This window comes from Lepisma saccharinum, chromosome 14, assembly GCF_977018435.1.
Source record: "Lepisma saccharinum chromosome 14, izLepSacc3.1, whole genome shotgun sequence".
NCBI classification, from domain to species: domain Eukaryota; kingdom Metazoa; phylum Arthropoda; class Insecta; order Zygentoma; family Lepismatidae; genus Lepisma; species Lepisma saccharinum.
This window is the reverse complement of record NC_139242.1, coordinates 25,236,023-25,256,331: the sequence shown is the minus strand read 5'-3', so window position 1 is coordinate 25,256,331 and position 20,309 is coordinate 25,236,023. Positions and strand designations below refer to the sequence as shown.

The 20,309-nt window shown below is 37.6% G+C and overlaps 2 protein-coding genes across 6 annotated transcripts in view; one reads left to right on the top strand and one right to left on the bottom strand.

The window, feature by feature from the left end:
- LOC145998732 (anoctamin-7-like) overlaps positions 1-20,309 on the bottom strand; it is a 454,373-nt gene that overhangs the window by 185,824 nt on the left and 248,240 nt on the right. The window lies entirely within an intron of this gene.
- Positions 12,082-19,941, top strand: LOC145998634 (transmembrane protease serine 9-like). The gene is made up of 2 exons (XM_083135099.1): positions 12,082-13,034; positions 18,355-19,941. The coding sequence occupies exons 1-2, from the start codon at positions 12,089-12,091 to the stop codon at positions 19,425-19,427; spliced, it is 2,019 nt and encodes a 672-aa protein (XP_082991225.1). The 5' UTR covers positions 12,082-12,088; the 3' UTR covers positions 19,428-19,941.

Genomic DNA, 20,309 nt, shown 5'->3' with positions numbered 1-20,309 from the left:
AGAAATCGTCAATTGACTTTGTGATTATTTCTTATCTCCCTTTCTTTACCGAAATTACACCCCTTGGACAAAATTCACTCTGATTTGACCTCTTAATCAATCTTTTGAGTTTTCTGTACAGATACAAAGAAAAGTATTGGTATGAGGCTTCATAATCCACAAAGTCCCGTGCAAATATCACTTACAGTTTTCACGCTATCTCTATACATATATGGTCGTTCGTAAAGTAAGTTCCACTGATGAATACCGTGGCGCTGCAAGCGGGGCAGTGTGAATGCGCATACGCCTTGTGTAACCACAACCTTGATGGAAGTGCAAGTTGGTCAGGAGGGTAGTGCGTTGTTGTTATGTTTCGGACAATCCAAACTCCCGCCACGTGTGAGGTGCTGTCAATGATCCGTTTTCTGGATGCACGTAATGTTGGATCGGATTGTGACTGGAGACAAGACATGAGTTTTGCATGAAACTCCAGAACAGAAACGAAGCACCATGTAGTGGAGGCACTCCGCGTCACCGCGGAAAACTCAACCAAAACCAAACCTTACGAACAAAAAAATCATGTGGACTGTGTTTTGGGATAGGCATGGAGTATTGCTTGTGGAATTTATGGAGCGTGGACAGCACATAAATGCCGAAATCTATTGTGTGACACTTCAAAACCTGCGTCGTGCAATCCAAAACAAACGACGTGGCATGTTCAGTCGGCGTGTCATTCTCCTCCACGACAATGCTCGTCCGCATGTGGCAAATGCAACTCAGGAACTCCTGAACCTTCCATTGGGAAAAACTACCACACACCCCTTACAGTCCTGATCTTGCCCCATCTGATTTTAATTTGTTCCTCCACCTTAAGGCATTCCTTGCTGGAAAACATTATGGCACTGACGAACAACTGAAACGTGCAGTTTCCCAGTGGTTCTCCATTCAGGCGGAAACGTTCTATGATAGGGGGTATAACGAACTTGGTATCTCGCTGTGATGCGAGAATTCTTATGGCGATTATGTGTGAATGTTGTACCATGTATATATTCTCACCCCTATAAAGGTCATGATATTACTATTTATATTTTTCATTTTATTGTATGATGGAACTTACTTTCCGAAAACTTTCATATAAAAATTGAGGTATGTGTGTGTGTTTGTTCCGGCATAACTCTCGAACGCCTGGGGCGATTTCAACCAAACTTCCTACACGTATCACTTGCAATCTCGAAAGAAATACTGTGGGGGTAAGACACCCCTGGCACCCCTAGAGGTGGGGGTGGGAAAGGGGTGACATGTAGAAATAATCGAAAACGACTGATATTAGTGCGGAATCCATAGTTGTCGGTGTCGCTAAGATGAATAGTGACACTCCCAATGCCGTTGAACTCCAAGTTCATCACCTAACGGAATGGAGGGTGAGGGGGGGGGGTGAAAAATAAAATGTCAAAAATGACCTAGATTAGTGTCGAATCCATAGTTTCCGGAGTCTCTAAGCTAATTGGTGACATTCACGATGACCAAACTTGGTACACAAATGACTTACAATATGGAAAGAAATACTGTGGGGGTAAGACACCCCTGGCACCCCTAGAGGTGCGGGGTGGGAAGGGGTGACATGTAAAAATAATCGAAAACGACTGATATTAGTGCGGAATCCATAGTTGTCGGTGTCGCTAAGATGAATAGTGACACTCCCAATGCCGTTCAATTCCAAGACACCCCTGGCTCTCCTAGGGGTGAAGGTGGGAAGGGGTGGCATGTAAAACGACCGATATTAGTGTGGAATCCATATTTTTCGGGGCCGCTGAGATGAATAGTGACACTCCCAATGCCGTTCAACTCAAAGTTAATTTTACACTATACTTAGAATTCATTATATTTCTGCCTAATAGAAGATTGGGATAAATAAAATTACCCGGCCAACGCCGGGCAATAAGCTAGTGAGGAATAAAATTTAGGGCTGAGACACTTTTGAACCACTGTGTATCAAACTGTGGTCAAACTGTTATCTTTTGGGTAACTGTCCTATGATTTGTACACTCATTTATACCTTTAAACTAAATGAAAGAAGAAACAGTGCTGACGGAATTAAGAACATTTTGAAGTAAAATAATGAATTGAGCAGTACACGCTAGGTCACTGTTGTTGCAACCTCAATTGACCCACACTTGCCCCGTCTAGCTCGCTGCACTTTTGGCACTAGGTGTAGTGCAGGTGTATCCCGGTGTCAGGCTGGTGCAAGGAAATGACGTTCAACCAAGTAGATGAATATCGGTGTTCAAGTTCAGAAGATTCAACAAATGCCTGTCTGCTGCTTAAAACGTTCATTTGATTAGTTAGCACGATTTGATTAAATTCAAGATTTTGTTCTTTCTCACAACCACACCGAAAACAAACTAAACAGACCCAGACGTAGGTCAAATCACACCGAACTGAATTTCCAACTGCCCTTGCTGGTAAGGTTATTAGAAATATAAAGGTTGAGTAGAAGGATTGTTTTCTTCGTGATGACGTAAAGACGGTAGAAGGTGAATATATCCATGAAACTAATACGAAATCTATTCGCTAGTTTTGCACTATGCATATGTGAAAAATATCAAACTACACACACGAGATCGAGTATACAAATGCGCATTTCGTGATGTCAGTTGCTTTCCACTTAATAAGCAATAAAGCCATTTACAGTTTCTGGCTTCAGATAAACTGAATATACTAACGAGTACTTATTATACATAACATAATTAGAAGGGATAACAAAACAGAAGATTAATAATATCAAGTTGTGCACTTTGAGAAAAATATGAAAATTTTCATGGTAACTTTTACCATTAGGTTAAAATTATCTGTGTTATTACAATAATTTTCAAATTTAAATGTGGAAGTTATTGATTGTACTCAAACAAAATAATAATTTTAGTGCATTTTGTGGACTATCATTACGCGATGAAATTAAGAAAACATTTTAAGATTTCAAGCTTTAAAAGAGCATCAATCTAATATTCGACTCCAATATCTTCAAATTTTTAAATTTTCGACTATAATTCTACCCGAATTTCTTTTCGAAGAGTGAAATCTCTTTTCGTGTGTCAACACAGGTTCGATTCCGATGTAGCTTCAGTCCTGATTAACCTGTCTGAACATAAAACAAAACTAAAACTTTGACGAAAACTGGACGAATTTGGAATTCAAATTCCAACAATTACATTTGCAACAATGATCGAGGAAACGTAGCATGGAAACAAAGAATGGTTTGAATATAATTGCTATAGCCCTACTTTATCTTTGGTTCTAGTGTAATATGAAGCTAGTCATTAAAAATCACAAGCTTTACGTTAAGAAATATCAGGCGTTGCAAGAAATATTGACCTGTAACGTGTGATTATAAAATAACTTTGTTATTAATTTAGGATTATTATTGTCGTCCATTTAGGAATGCCAGAGTTTGTTGGTTAATTTACAGATTATAATCTATAACAATTATTGTATAAATAATTAGATTCATAATTAAAATTTTGAGAGCTTCGTCATAACTACATATTAGCTCCCTCAAAAAATAGCTACATGTATTAACATCAAGGTAAACAACTCAGAAATGATAATGCTATTAATTAGTACTTATCGATATGATACGAACATAAGACATACCTACAAAACGTAAAAAACGAAAGAAACGGTTTAAAAATATAAAAATATACAACGCAAATGGAAAATATATTTTCTAAAATTAAACTTTCCCTACTAAGACATAGAAATTGAAAAAAAAAAATGCTTCACTTGGTAAAATTTATGTAAACATATTCATTCCACCCTCTCTCGAATTAAACTGAAATTAAGCCTCTGCCAAATCAAAGCCCGCTATGATTCTTTCAGCCGGGGCGCGTTGGCCGTAACAAATACGATTTTCTGTGTTGGCTGAAACTCCACTTTTCTCCGCTAGAGGTGCTCACTTCCGATCTGTGCAGAGCGTACTCTGCATCTGTGTGCATTTACGCAGGTAGAGAGTGTACATTTGTGTCTGTTCGTATGTATTGTACCACACCACTAGTCCAAATCGTAGCAGCAAAACTGGCACCAAGTATACCCTCGTGTGATTAAGCCTTAACTCGATCGCACCTAGCCAAAGTCAATCCAACCGAACTTACTCGACTTAACCCGAACCGATCACCCCAACTTTTCTCTACTTTTACTATTTACAGTAGCTCATGTTATGCATGATTCAGCACTAACTCCTAACAACCACGAGGTATCACACATTTCTGTAAAATAAAATTAAAATTCTACTTCAATTCTCCCAAGATATATAACTTCACTTTGACGAACAGAAAAAAACAAAACCGAATCTGATCCACATAAACCCGATACCATCTTAAAAAAAACAAAAACAAACTAACCTTCACAACTCAAATTAATTCGCTTCACGCATTATGCGTTGCGTATGATAGAGCACTAAACTCTAACAACCACTCACTATATATCTCACTATTCCATAAAATTAAAATTAAATTCTATTCGAATTCTTTGAACTTTGAACTTCATCTAACCCAGAGTAACTCCCACCTAACCACAACCAACCCAACCTAAAAGAGAAGTGTATATACACACCAATTCATGTGTCAAGAAAACTCCTAGGTTTATCTTTAATTTCACCTTCACACCATCAGCTGAAAGCTGCTAATTTCGATTTTACACGCAAGAGAATGACGTCGAGGTGAAACTCCTGAGACGTTAATGAAAAGGCCCTTTGCATAAATCTAATATTCCTCGGTGGCTTTGAAAGCATATTTCGGCTGTTTACTTTAATTTAGACTGGAATTAGAAGACAGGATCCACCTCGAGAGATCGATCTGTTCCAACGGAAACAGCAACCGGAATGCAACCAAATTTCCGCAGGGGTTCCCCGAAAATTCTGAATCGAATTCAAATTAATGTAATGGCATCAAGGGAGTTGCTGAACTTCCTCTGCACCAAACAAGATATCCCCTTGCAATTTCGCACGAAACTTTCCGCACGTTTGAAAACATGCATTAGCAGCCTCAGCATAATTGCTTCTGGAGTTGTTTCCGGAAGGCAACGAACTCGTAAAATTTAATCAATATATGGATCTTTTTCTTGTCTTGAGTAAATTCTAAGAATATAGCGGAACACACGCCTTGATAATTAGGATTATGGGATACTCGTGCAACTTGTCTAGTTTTCCCGCCAACATTTCATTGGTTCTTCAACAACCAGTCACCATCTAGCTCTCTTCTGTAATCCTTCTTCGCTGAAACACTGTTTTCTTCATGTACGTCTTTTTATGGTTTATAAATAAGTATATTATTACACTGCAGAAATGTGGTGAGAAGCTCTCTCTATAGGATAATTGGTTACGACGTTGTTCCTATCCAAATTTGCTAATTTACACTTAGATTGCTGACAAACGCGAAATATGGGGTTGAATTTGCCTGTCTCACCCGTGGTCATTTGCTGCAAGGGCTGGACCGTTGTGTCGTATATGTAATTCTATTTTAAGTGTTCGGCATATTCTTCTCTGCTGTGCCGGTTTACTCTCTCCACAAACTCTTATTCTTTCCAACTGTTCATCACCCATGTTGGGAGATGACGTTTTTAGCTTTTTGAGAAGAACGGGTCTCTCAAACTGTTTCTGAGGAAGTTTTAATCTCTCCTTACCTTTTTAATGCGTTGCGTATATATCGTTTGCAGGCCCCTTTATAAACTTGCCGTTTTATGATAACCTTTCTCAAGATGCTCTTTACATGCCTTTTTTAACTTTCTGGTAAGGGTGGAAAATGACCATATTTTAATTCATTCATTCATTTTTTCGTCCAGAATGAATGCCTGGTTTACTTAATTCGTATTTCTGCCACTTTTGGCTAATCGCGAAGATTTGGATGAAGGGGCAATCACAACACGAGTCCCACGGAGGATTATACTGGTCGTGAGTTCAGACGCCAGAGACTCGCTAGTCTGCAAATTGCAGACCAGGGTGTACTAGGTCCGAAAATCGAGGCGTCGACCCCTGATAAAGTTGAACAACTCTCGCAACATAGGCCCTGCAGGGTCATAGGCTACGCCACTGTTCATATCCAAATTTGCTAATTTACACTTAGGTTGCTGACAAACTCGAAATAAGGGGTTCAAGCGTAGAAAGTCGTGGCCCTGAAGCTTTTGCAGCATTACATTAATTCCGGAAAGAGTAAAAGGATTCAAGAAACTAGAGGAAATATTCATTTTTCAGGAAAAGACCTTAACGCTTCGCAACCAGATTAACTTCCTCCTTGCAAAGAACGCGTGTTCTTGGGTGCGGGGAAAATGTGTTAATATGGCAAAAGACAAAGGCATGTTCGGTTTTATGGTCTCGTGCTCTGTTCTCCCTTGAGATCCCGCATGTTTCCAACCATTTAATGTCTTAAAAAGGACGCAACTAATCCCTACGAGAGCACAGTAGGAGGATTGCCAAGAAGAGGGAGTTCTGAGAGTACAAAGAAACTGCATAGTCTCCGGACTTAGGGGCGGGGGGAGTGTTCAACCATTTAGAACGCAGCCACTGCAGAAAGTACTGACGCAAGACATATCTGGACGTTTAGATTGCAAGCAATGTTGCCAACTCTAACAACAAAAAACAGCTAACCTATACATAAAAATGTCTAAATAGAATGCAGTCATCCGCAATAAAAATGAGACACCTAGTTCCTGAAATGCTCACTTCTTTACATGGAGCTGCGAATGTTGCATCGTCACTGACAACTTGGTACTGTAGTTTGCTTGCTAAAATATATATTTTTCTTTCATGATCTTCATCAAATTATGGCCTAAAGAAGTCCACAGAATGCACATATAGTCTAATCGGTACTGAATGTATGGCTTAAAGTAGGTTCTGAACCACTGTGTATCTCAACCGGGCATAGAACCTGAGATGACACATTCAGACCAAAGCGACAAGTCACACGTGTCACTTGGAAACGAATCTTCAGAAATAAATTCAACCTTTCGTACCATAGTGACACGAACCGACCTCCGTGGTGGAGTGATTAGCACAGCGCGCTAAAACGTCAGGGGTTCCGGGTTCGAATCCCAGCTTGGGCATGGGTGTTGTTGTGAGTGTTCCTTCATCAATTTCATCAATCTCATCAATCTCATCTCATCCTCACCTTTAGCGATAAGCTAAAAGTGGCAGAAAAGCGACGCTATATAGTAAAAAAAAAAAGTAACACGACAAGCTGCAGCGTCATTCCGAGTGGGACGTTTTCCCGATTGAATTAACGGTGTCGCCTCAGTCTGTGCGCTAGCGCATGCCCAGTGAATGCATTTCTCCGTGTCGCTTGTCGCTTCTGTCTGAAAACTGCATCAAGATTCCAGTCGTACCAACTAGATTTGGAGACTCGTTAATGCAGTTGGCAACTCTGATTGCAAGGACGAAGAGAGGGGAAGAAAAAAGCATTCCAGCCGTTTATTGCAACATTCAAGGATGTCAAAGGGGAGCAGAGGAGCTGAAGTGGCATAGCTGAGCTGCAAGAAGAGTCAAGGCACAAACGAAGCTTCTTTCTCCTGCTGTTTATTTGGCGTCGAGGAAAATTACTTAACGGGCACGCTGGGATGGTCGGAATGCTAAGCGAATGGCAGAGCGCAGTCGATAGCTACTTGCACGAAATGCAGAAGAAAGAGCTCATTTATTCCCGGGCCGTTAACTTAAAGCAACTTCGCCAGGTTAAATTACTCCACGCTAGAGATGATGGACTTCCCCAGTGGCATAGATGGAAGAGTTTCCCCCGCCCCACAAAAGAGCCTATTAGACTGAATTGTGATAAGATGGAATGGAGGAAGATATTATCATAAACACACATGGAAGACACAGTTCCTAGATAAGATCATACAAGCTGCAGGACCTCGTTAGTCTGTAACAATGCAGTCAAGGTGCTGCTTCAGATCCCAATTTAAACTGTAGGTCCAGCCCTAATTAGCCTCTGAGAATAAATTGAACTTAAACTTTTGACTTATATAATAAAACTGCTTTATACGAGAAAAAGAAATAAAAATAAGTAATGGAATTGTAGTATATTTCAGGCAAGAAGTTATTGAGTTAGCCTATGTGAAAAAACAGGTAATTTCATTCAAACATGATCTAAGTTACATTTCTCTAAACTTATTTCTTACTATTTACCTCACGTTTGCTTATACTGGTGTGTTTCGATATTTTTGATTATACGATTTTATGAAATTCCGTATATTAAACTGAATTTGGATTTTTTCACACTTAGAAGGGTCTTTTTTAAAGTTTAACCCAACTGGTCCCTAAATTATCTTGCCTCTGAAATGAGTTTTACAATAGGATAACATAAACTCTAGCTCAGCACACGACGAAATTAAAGTGGAGTCTTTCCAAGTTGTGGAAATGGAAGAAGGTTTAATTAAAAATGAGACAGCGTTGCATAGCGCTGGACAAGCAATTTGGAAGTTCTGGAAAATGTTGAAAAATGCTGGAGAAAGACTGATGAGCGAGAAAGCTTCTTCATTTAAATGCTCGATGCTGACTGTCGCAAATTGCTTACTTTTCTAGATTTTTCAGGCATATAGCAATTTGAAAACGCAGTGTTTCGTCATATTTGTGGATCTGTGCAATGGTGTCGAATTTTAGGAAACTTGACCGGCAATAATTTCAGCTAATTTCTGCCAACAAGAACATGCTTAGAATCGGATAGTTTCATTGATAAAGAACACTTTAGGTTTATTAGTCTTTTTTTAAAAATATTTTGTAATTCTAAAGCCGAGTTTACATAATCAATTATAGGAGAGTAAAATGTTTGATATTTTTTTAATAATAGAGTATGATGCATAAGTATTACCATGTTAATCTGTTTTACTAAATGAGTTTCAAGAGTTTCAAGAATTGTAACAAAACTACAAACAAGCTATTTACAATCTTTGCACCAGAATATAAAAAATCCGTACTAAAAACACGTAGGAAGCAAGAGAAAAATTAATTAAAATAGTCATTAAAAATTTGGCGAGCAGTACTTGTGCATCCTACTGTACATTCAATTTCGTATCAGTCCTAACAGAAAACACTAATAATAACCAAAGGTTATAAATCGGTTTACACTTTTGAACTACAGTCATATGCAGTGAAAATATCGATTAAATGTTCAGAACCTCTTTTGCAAATACACCATCGTAGAGATAAGAAACCTAACCTACTACGTAGTTTTCTTTCTTGTAATATATCTACGAATTTAAATTCCTAAAAGATTTAGTTTGTATTATAAAGTTACTGTATATATCGGTTAATTCACATGGAGATCTACGTAAACTAAGATTTATGTAATTTCATTGCTTGAAAATAATTTCTATTTCGAAGATATAGTTTTGTACATTAAATCAGTAGAGTTACCTATTTTATCAATAGTTCCAATCAATAAAGATTTTAATGACATTTCATATCCATTCGAATGAAAAGTAAGATTTACAGAAGTACAATCAAGAATAATATTGTCCTTTGTACACAGTTTATGATCTGAATAAACTATTTTCAATTTCAAGTTTATTTTTGTGACTAATTAGTTGCAAGTAATAAGTTAACAAACAGTTTTATTCCCCGCACACAATCTTGTCAACAATTCATTTGAACAATATTTGGTACTCAGAAAACAAAGTACGTTAATAGATCAACTTATTTTTGTTCAAGGTAATGTATAGCTTCAGAAAGGAAAGAAAAAGAATTAAGAAGTTAACAACTTAAGTTTTCTCTCCACATATTTACGTTTATAACAAAGTATAATAACACGTTCAAAGACAAAAAAGAAAAATTGAAAATGAATGAATCAAAGTAATCTTAACAAGATAACTTCAAAATGAAAATTAAGAACATTTTACTTCTTGATTGACACCACAATCACTATTATATTTCAAATTCAGTTTCTGTGGAAGTTTTTGTACTTTTCCCACTCATCAGTTTCTACTGTATCATCATGTTCTTCTCAACAACAATTACCACCTGAAAATGTAAGAGCATCCTACTTCACGGCTGCTTCCTCGGCAGTGTCTGATCTTCCACTTGGAGAAGTATTAACGGAATCTGATGAAACCTCATTGGAGTGAGGAGTAACATCTGGTAAGACAACAACATGGCCTATATCAGATGGGATGTTTTTGTTTTCTTCTGGAAAAATATTGCTCCCAAATCGCTGATCCTCTTGAAGAATGTAGAGGAAACGATCAATGGCATCACTTGATTTCACAACGTCATCTTTTACTTTCGAATCGGCAATTCCCACACCAGTCATGCCACTGTCATTGATAGATATACAAGTCATACTTTCCTTGCACTGGACGCTAATCGCAGTGTTCATTTCTGCTTGCAGTTTGTCTTCTACTGCATCTCTTGAAGGACCCTTGACATGAGATACATCTTTCGTATCATCCTCCACAGATTCCCATTGCATCTCGACTTCAGGTTCCCAGTTCTGCACATTGTTACAGACTCCTTGTGATAGTTGTTCATTGCCAGCATACAACTGACTTCCTTCTGGCATGACACCGTTAGCAATATTCAGCATTGGTCGACGCAAGTGCCTAGGCTCTATTGTACTCACTACAAAAATGTTTTTCTCCACAGCTCCCATGAACTTGTCTACTCTATTATAGTGCTTCCTAGGTGTTGTCAGGAGCTCACATAATCTTTGGATTGTAAATGGAGCGCTGGTGAATGAGTCAAACCGTGCAAGAATCTCCGCTTTCGTGGCGTTATAGTCAAATTTTTGGACGTTGCGGCTATGGGGTAAATCAGCTGTCGATGTCTGGAAGAATTCCGTCAGAACAGCTATCAGTTTGTAGCGTATCAGAGATCGTATTCGGCTCCATTGGAAAACAGGATCACCAGTGTTTGCTACATGGGCCAAGTAGTCTTCCAATCCTTTGGGCAAATTTTGTGGCTTCAGACGTTCAAAATCATCCAGGAGACTTAGAACATCTTCCCAGCTCTCCATTTTGCAAAGGACAATTCACGAATGACGAAAGAAATTTAGACAACACGAAAAAGACGTAAACCAACTAGTTGAAACATCGACGACCTAGACCTACATGTAGTATTAAAATAACTTTCAGTGGTACCTACTAATGTTCCAATCTGGTTTGAATATTAAAGCCAGGAAAAAATATAGGATACTGTACAGTGGGATCCATGAATACTACCGTGCAAATTGTCCTTGACTATTTTCATTAGTTTTTGCTCTTACATCCTACGTGTTTTTAAGCGATGGATTTTTTATGTATGCTGGTGCAGAAGTTGCCAACAGCTTGTTTTGAGTTTTCTTTTAATTCTTGGGTCAAGTAAAGTGCACGAATATGGTGATGGACAATTTGCACGGTAATACTCATGGATCCAACTGTACAAAACAAAGGTTTTTAGCGAGAAATTTATTAGACAAACTGCACAATCGTTTCGAATAAGCATATCATTGTGATATTTACATACTTCTCGTATATAAAATTCTCATTAAATGTACAGGTTCAAACCAGCGCCCTAAGTGAATTAGATTTCTCTTTGTCCTCTTACATTGCAAAAAAATACCTAGCTCAATCTTTTGCCTATGAGTCTAGTCCATATCATGCGTACAACGAGGTATTCGTAATAAATATCATTTCTCGTAAAATAATACAAATCATTTGAGTTTTACTTCGCTGTTATTGCAACCAGTTCAGTAATAACAATATTTTCGTGTACAATTACTAAGAAAACTCAAGTATAAAAGTAGGGAATTGTAGTATTTCCATAAAAGATTCAAATTAATAACCAAAAGGCCTCGATTGGCGTGATTTGTAAATATTCATTTTCCTTTTGTTGAAAAAAATGTTCGCAAAAATTCTCTTCACTGGATATAACACTAATACTGGTAAATTATTTAACGTCATCATGTAACATCAGATCGACATGGTTAATTCCTGCCGCCAGATTTAAAATTTTATAACGTTCATAATATTTTAATGGCTGCATGTGAAATGAGATCAAGAGGAGGAGGACGATTCTGTTTGGTAGGCTGTGTGTGTCTATGAAGTCAAACAAGCGATTCACTCACGCTTGTCAAATTTGGAAGATTTGAGACAAGGTATGTTTCCAGTTAATTTTAAGATGGTATTTACCGCTCTCATCTTCTTAATTAGTTGTGCGAGTGCACAGAAAGGTATTACTGTATCCAGAATTGTTGGAGGGACACCAGCTTATTTTGATGATTATAGATATATTGTTCACATTATTAGCCAAAACACACAAACAGGAGATCAGACTCATTGTGGAGGTACCATCATACACAAAAAATGGGTTATGAGTGCTGGTCACTGCACCACGAATCCAGAAACGAGAGAACCAGAACCTGCAATTCACAAGATATATGCAGGAATGAGGAAAATGCCGACAGCTGAATCAGCGTATGTAGAAGGCGAAGAAGTACACGTACATCCAGAATTCAGCACACCTCAAGCATATTACAACGACATCGCATTAATAAAGCTGAAAGAGGAGTTGCCAATGGAAAAATTAGACTTGACGCAACCTGCTTGCGCAGGCTTCCTGGACGTTTACAACCACGAGAGACCATGCAACGCACTTGGATGGGGAGCCACGACTCCTGATGACCCTCAACCTTCGAAGGTGCTGATGGAGGTTGATCTTCCGCTCGTCCCGATGGACAAATGCAAGGAGAAATATGAGGACAAGGTTAATCCTGATGGTGCGTTGTGTGCCGGATATCCAGAAGGTGGCAAAGACGCTTGTCAAGGTGATGGTGGGGGTCCTTTCGTGTGTGACACGATTCAAGCGGGGATTGTATCTTGGGCTGAGGGGTGCGCCCAGCCAAACACTCCCGGAATCTACACCGATGTTGGTCATTACTATGAGTGGATCAAGGAAACTATGGGAGAAGATAAGCCAGAAGACTGTATCGCAACTCCACCAACCACCACGACAGTGCCCACAACAGAAGAATCGCATGGAAGCAGAGTAAATGTTCACTTATTGTGCTTTATTCCTGTTGTGCTTTCATTCTTGAAAATTTACAGTGTGCTTAGCTAAATCTACGAATATACTTATTGATGACAAGAGATCAATACTGTCCTGTGAACAGTTAAACTATTTAAGTAGCTAGAGGATTATAGCTGGTACTATTAATTATATCGAAATACCTAAATTTATGTACACTTGTTCACTGAAGAGCATAAAGGCATGTTATTAAAAATGAGTTATGTTTGTTTTATGACGGCCGTAATCAATTTTGGTAGAAATGCTTCTTTGAATTGTCATTTATAAACCAATAATAAAATTGGTCCAGCAAACAGTAAATTTTCAGAAACTAAACCGGTACAAGGTGTAAAAATTGCGTTATAAATCAGTATGCTACTTGTTACTGGAACCACTATCTAGTCTAACGTAGATTACTTGATTGATTGAGCCTGTTTTTAACCTTGTTAAACATTAACCCTGGTTAAAGCAAACTGTACATAAAAAAATGTTAAAAATAAAAGAGGAACAATATGTAATGCATAAACGTGGTCTCCCCCCGATGACGTAGGGATGAGATCAAGGGGACCCGGGTTCGATATCCGGTGGAGCCACATACTGATTTGGATCCCACTTTAAATTTTAGGACCAGTCCCGATTACCCTTCCTGTGCATAAAATGAACATAAAACCAAAACTAAAACTCAATGGATAAACGTGCAAAGGATTTGGGGAATTTGTACAAAGAGAGGTTCTTATTATTACATAAGATGAATTATATTAAATTAGATTATAATTAGAAACTATCTCACGAAAATTTCCCCGTAAATTGTCTTTTACGATTTATTACCGGGTTGTTTGAAAGGCGAGAAGGTAGAAACAAAAATAAATACTAATAAATTCGTTTTCACTATATGGGCAAATATGTATGTGTGTGTGTATTAATTAACCTGTCGGTGGTAGGAGATAGGAAGTAGTAGTGAATGTATTACAGCAGCAGATATGTACTCTACCAGATTTTAGATGGAGAAAATGTGAGCCCTCACACAGATCTTGCTGAATTGCCATTTAACCTCTAAACTAAAAGTTGCAATCTAATTATTTGTATTATCTTAATGGATTCCTTGTGTTTGTCGTTTTACGGAGCAACTGCGAATATGCAAATGTCAAACCACTTGTCCTTCCATCAATTTTATCATGTCATCACTCATCTACATCGTCGCGATTAGTTAAAAGTGGCAGAAAAGCAACGCTAAATAACAAAAATGATAAATAAATTATCTGAATTCATAATTGCAAATTATATTCCATATTAAGCTAAAGATGCTCGATTGATTAGTATAAAACAGTAAATGACTCCTGAGCTACCCTGATTGGACAGAATATATGAATATACAGACAAAATATATGAAAGGTAGTCCAAAATGTTGTCCGGTGAAACTACATCTGTACAAGTGCAACATGCCGTATTATTACTTTGAATATACATTAACGTATATTATGTGCAAGGCCAAAAATAGAATTTCAGTACTCGAAATTGCTTATATAACTTATATACAGACGTAAATATTTATTATAGTGTTACTATTTTACTTTTAATTTAACGAAGCCTTGGATTTTGAATACCGTATTTAGTTGCACAGCGAGATTTATTTGCGGTAAAGGTACATTACACAATTGTTTCGATCACACTTTATACTTAAGGTCCAGTCGCGAGTAGTATATGTGGTCATACGGTGAACTTAAAACTCAACATTCTTGTACATTTAAAATAGAGATTTTTATGGTACATTGGTGACAAAAATGAGAGTAAATTGTTCAGCTTTCCAGAGAAGTAAAGTCTATCAACAAATGCATGGTTTTTATGTAATTTTACACACTGTTGAATAGTGAAAGAAAGCTCGATGTTAAAATATAACCCACCTAATACTTTTATCATTGCCGATATGTTTAGTAGACCTAACTATATACACATCAAAGAGCGTATACACTATTTGATACACACACTTTGTGTGTGTAAACACCATATATACGCTCTTTGGTAAACACAACCCCGGCCTATGCCTAAGGTGACAGACTAAATTAGTTGTCCGCAATGACGTAATGGCGGCCAGGTTAATGTATCATTAGAATGTGAAACAGTGAAACGACAGTGTAGCAATATGCAGATTTTAAACACCGGAAGAAGAACAATCTCTTGGTAAGGATGTTTCCCATACCCTATGGAAAAGCGAATTTGGAAGTAACCAGCGCAATCAATCGGTTGGACGCCAACTTGAAGTTACAAAATCATGGACTAGTAAGAGGCGTTTGCGATTAGTACGTGACCGAAAGTGATTTAATGAATGTCATCAAATTATATTGTAGAGCGTATTAATTGTATTACATTTTGTGTTTATGTTGTAAAATAGTGAAACAAAAAAATCTTGTTTTAAATATCGGGTTATAGTTTTTATTTCATGTTATGTATAAGAAGTATCAGTCAGTATATTCAATTAATCTGAAGCCAGAAATTATAAATGGGTTTATTACTTATAACGAAGAAAGCATGTTACATAGGAAATGAACATTTGTGAACTCGATTAATTGTGAGCAGTTTCTGACATTTTCTCTTATCTGCATAGTGCCACACTAGCTCAAAGATTTCGTATTCGTTTCATGGATAAATTATCCTTTAACAGACGTTACTCAGGCACGTATCCAGGAATTCCTTTCGGGGGGGCTGAACACCATATTTTTAAGGGGTATAGATAGAACCTCACAATTGTATGTTTAAGGTTCCAAAACGATGGGGGGGGGGGGGGGTTGCAAGGAAAGTTTTCCTTTCTCTTGGTAGACAAGGCTTAGCATTAAGAGGCCATAGTGTGGAGGCAAAAAAAATGGGAAACAACTATCCCCTAAATCGTCGCTACTGTTTAAGGTTGCCATTTTAATCAGAACGTGAAATCGGAACTTTTGTACCACTCGACTCCTTTGTTTCCATGCATTAACATTGTTTGCGGGAAACATCTCGGTATGTGTATTTATCCATTTCTTCTCATCAGGAATCCAAACATCTATGGTGTCTTTGAGTGTTTTTACGAAGCTGTTACACATGCACGGGATGGACAATCCACTCGACAACGCCAGATTCAAACCGTGGGCTGCGAACTGGACGCAGACAGCTCGAATATTTCTCTCTGAATCGAGCCTGAACACCACTAATGTGTCCTCCCATGTCAACAGCTCTTGTAAAAGCCGAAAACCCACCAAATTGTTCATATTCAGGCCTAAGCACTTGTAAGTGTTCAAAATTGTCTGTCACAGCTTCCGCAGTCTTGTCATATATCGGCACGTAACAAAGGAAGTTTTCTTGAATACGGCTGGATCGCGAAACAATTAATGCACAGTGAAAACCCTTCCCTTCCCAATACATTTAATGTTTCGTCTCCCAATATGATCAAATGCTTACTCATTTATCTCCAGTGACGTGCCCAAGGGAGGGTTGGTGGGGTCATAACCCCATTTGACCCAATAGTCCATAAAAAACCCATCAAAGACATCAAAATATGGCAAAATGAGGACTGACCGCAAAACGAAAGTATTTCCTTTAACATTTTTGCTAGCATAAATGCTACTTAAATGCTTCCAAAAATCTTATAGCAGATTGTACTTTGCACGGAAGCATTTCATGTAAAACTTCGGTAAGCTTTTTCAATTACAATGTATAATATATACAGCACGAAAGACACGTCGAGTTACACCATCTATGCTGAGTGTAGGGTGTTCACAATTGAAACAACTAAAATATTCTTCCATACGTGCACAGTTAATGTTGTAAAGCATATATTTATGGAACGCCATTGTTTTGTACCTAATATTCTTTTATATGAAACGTTATTCCTCTCTGTTGAATAGTTATCGGTTTTTAAAAATGTGAAGTGATACATTGTTTACATCTCGCGCGGCCGCCATTTCTTCTTCACTCGTGACCCAGAGGTCGCTTCTGATTGGTTACGCTACGAAAAATGCTACGGACCGAGCCTAGCCTTGAGAAATGCCATGAAATATGCCATGGCATCTGAAATGCCATAACATTTCTCACTTTGCACGGTAGATTTTTGATCATGGCATAAATGTTAAGAAAAATGCTAAGGAAAATACTTTCGTCTAAAGCGGGCTTAACCCCCTCATTATATCCTCATTATATTCTAGAACATTCCGCAGATAAAACGATTCGTTAATATTGCTAGTAGTTCAACTCCTTCTCTTATTCAAGAACGTTCCCTCTCGCGCTTTCCAGAAATTAAAAATTACAATGAATCGTCCTACTCGTGGCTCTACCTTTGCTGTACATCTTTCAAATGCTGACAAGTCTTTACATAATGCTCAAGTTCGCTGCGACAACACCGAAAGCGCAATAAAAGTTTACGTGCAATATTATCAACAACAGGGTTATGGAACATTCTCCATCTTGCCTTGATGAGTATTTATCTCTTAAATTATCGTCACATACTCAAGAAACCAAAAACCTAATTTTACCTAGTGTAAACTGAAAAATTTGCTGGGGGGGGGGGGTTGCTCGAGTCACCTGATCTCCACCTTGGATACGTGCTATTAACAATAATAGGGTTATTGAACACTCTCCGTTTTGTCTCGATAATTATTTCTCTCAAATTATCATCCCATTATTCAAGAAGCCAAGAACCTAATTTTATCTAGTGTAAACTGAAACATTTCCTGAAGGGGGAAGGGGTCAAATCCCTGTACCCCACGTTGGTTACGAGCTATTATCAATAACAGGGTTACAGAACATCCTCCGTCTCGCCTTGATAAATATTTATCTTCTTAAATTATCGTCACATTATTTTATTTCACACCACAAGAAACCAAAAACCTAATTTTATCTAGTGTAAACCGAAAACTTTCGGGGGGGTTACAGCTCCCAAATCCCCCCTTGGATACGTGCCTGCGTTACATCATCACGAAGAAAACAATCCATCTGCCCAAACTCTATACTTCTAATAGCCTTAGTGTGAACAGTCGCGTGACGTTTCTCCATGGAGGATAGATATATATTAATAATTTTAATTTAATGAAAATATCTTAATAAAATGCATTTTGTCAGTGTAAATAAATAACATGCATTGATCGTCATCTGCGTGAAATTAAAGAATTTATGTATGACAGAATAATATTCCCCCTTTCCATATTGTATATGTTCGTACGGGATTGTAATGTGCCGTATATGCAAAGAAAAACAAACTTAAACCAACATAGCAATGCGTAAGAAACCAGAAAGTAAGCATTCTTCAGACTCAGAATATGCTTCACAGCTATCTTTTGTTTACCTTTCACGATGCTCAATGTGTGCTGCTACAACAACAAATCCTTAATTTCCAGTCTGGTTATTAGATGCCTGTGCAAACTGTAAAGCGATTCGTTTTTATTTATATCGAAAAAGTTTCGGGATTTGTTTTTGTAAGTTCAATTCCATCGTTCTAAATATTTTAGATGTGTTTCTTGTTAATGTTAAGATGATCTTTATAGTATTTTTCTGCTTATATACGTGCACGTGTGCAGGGATGGACATTAACGTGTCCAGGATTGTTGGAGGAAAGCCAGCCGATTTTGATAATTATAAATATACCGTTCATGTAATTAGGCATGAACCTGGCGATATTTTTAAGCACTGTGGAGGTACCATCATACACAAAAGGTGGATTCTGACTGCTTCGCACTGTATCGCGAACAATGCAGGGGAACTTTACGAAGCAGAATACTATATATTTGCAGGATTAAAGGAAATGCCGACAATAGATTCGACATATGTAGAAGCTGAAAAGTTATTCCCGCATCCAGAGTACAGCAAACCTGAAGAACTTTACAACGATATAGCGTTGATTAAGCTTAAAGAGGATTTACCTATTGAAACATTAGCGTATACAAAACCTGCGTGTGCAGGTTACCTGGAAGTGTACAATTACGAAGATGTCTGCTACGCGGTTGGTTGGGGACTTACGGAACCTGAAGGAGAACCTGCTAAGGTACTGTTGGAAGTCGATCTACCGTTGGTCCACATGAAGAAATGCAAGGAGAAGTTTGAGGACCATGTCTTCGCAGACGGGTCGGTGTGTGCAGGATATCCACAAGGTGGGAAAGACGCATGCCAAGGTGACTCTGGTGGTCCACTTTTATGCGACACGGTTCAAGTTGGAGTTGTATCTTGGGGTGATGGATGTGCCAAGCCTAACTCCCCGGGAATCTACGCAAAGGTTGGTTATTACTACGACTGGCTTAAGAAGACCATGGGAGACGACACGCCAGTGGACTGTATCAAGACCCCTCCACCTCCAACAACAACAGAGTCCGCAACAACATCTGCGTCGTCAGGCAGAGATACAATTCATGTTCACTTGATGTTGTGTATTCTTGTTAGACATTATGTGTTGGAAATTCAACGTGTGTTTGGCTAATGATGGAGTGAAATATTCTGATTAAAGAACGGTTGCAGTTTATAGCTAGTAAGGTACAAGTTGCTAGAGAAGTGGTTATTATTAAACATGACTTTAACTCTACGTAGAATATCACTTTAAAAACTACACAGACAGACATGAATTGCAATAAATATTTAAAATATTTAATATTGAACAATTTATTCTTCAGAATTTTTCGATCAAATATAATTTTATGAAGGGTGTACACACATTCCATTTACATCTCTCTTCAATTACTTAAGAATATTAAAACAAGCATCAATAAATATATTATAAAAAGTATTTGTGAATTCAAAGATCATCACTAGTAGACCGAAACAAATGCTCATGTGCGTTAGAAAGAGGATAAAAAATCTGGTAATGTTCTTTTTCTTGCATCTATTAAATTTCTTTTGTCAATCTCAGTTATAACTCAACGTAATTTCGTGGAAATTAATTTTCACCGTTCGAAGTGACATACAGACGAAATGACTAAGCAGTAAAATATACAAAAAAATTAACTTAAAATGTTTGAATCTGTTTCCATTGAATCAATTAGTACAAATTCATTATTGCCTGATTTTGTTTAGATAAATAATCTTATTAATGATTCTTGAATTACGTTCTTTTGTATAATGTACATTTTCAGATTAAAAGTTGAAATTAAGTAACAGAAACGTATTTACTCATTTTGAAATATTGTTTTCGAAATTACTATTTTAATGAAAGCAATTTAACTGAAAAACATGGAAATTTGAGGCACACATTTTCCACTTAATTCTGAAAAGTAATACTTGATATGAATGTATTATCAAACCTTTTAAATATATATATATATATATATATATATATAAAGACTTTTTGACATAATTTCCATATTAA

Coding starts and splice junctions, on each gene's coding strand:
- LOC145998634 (XM_083135099.1), top strand. CDS start 12,089: ATGTTTCCAGTTAATTTTAAGATGGTATTTACCGCTCTCATCTTCTTA. Junction 13,035..18,354: donor TTCATTCTTGAAAATTTACA/GTGTGCTTAGCT, acceptor CTTAATTTCCAG/TCTGGTTATTAGATGCCTGT.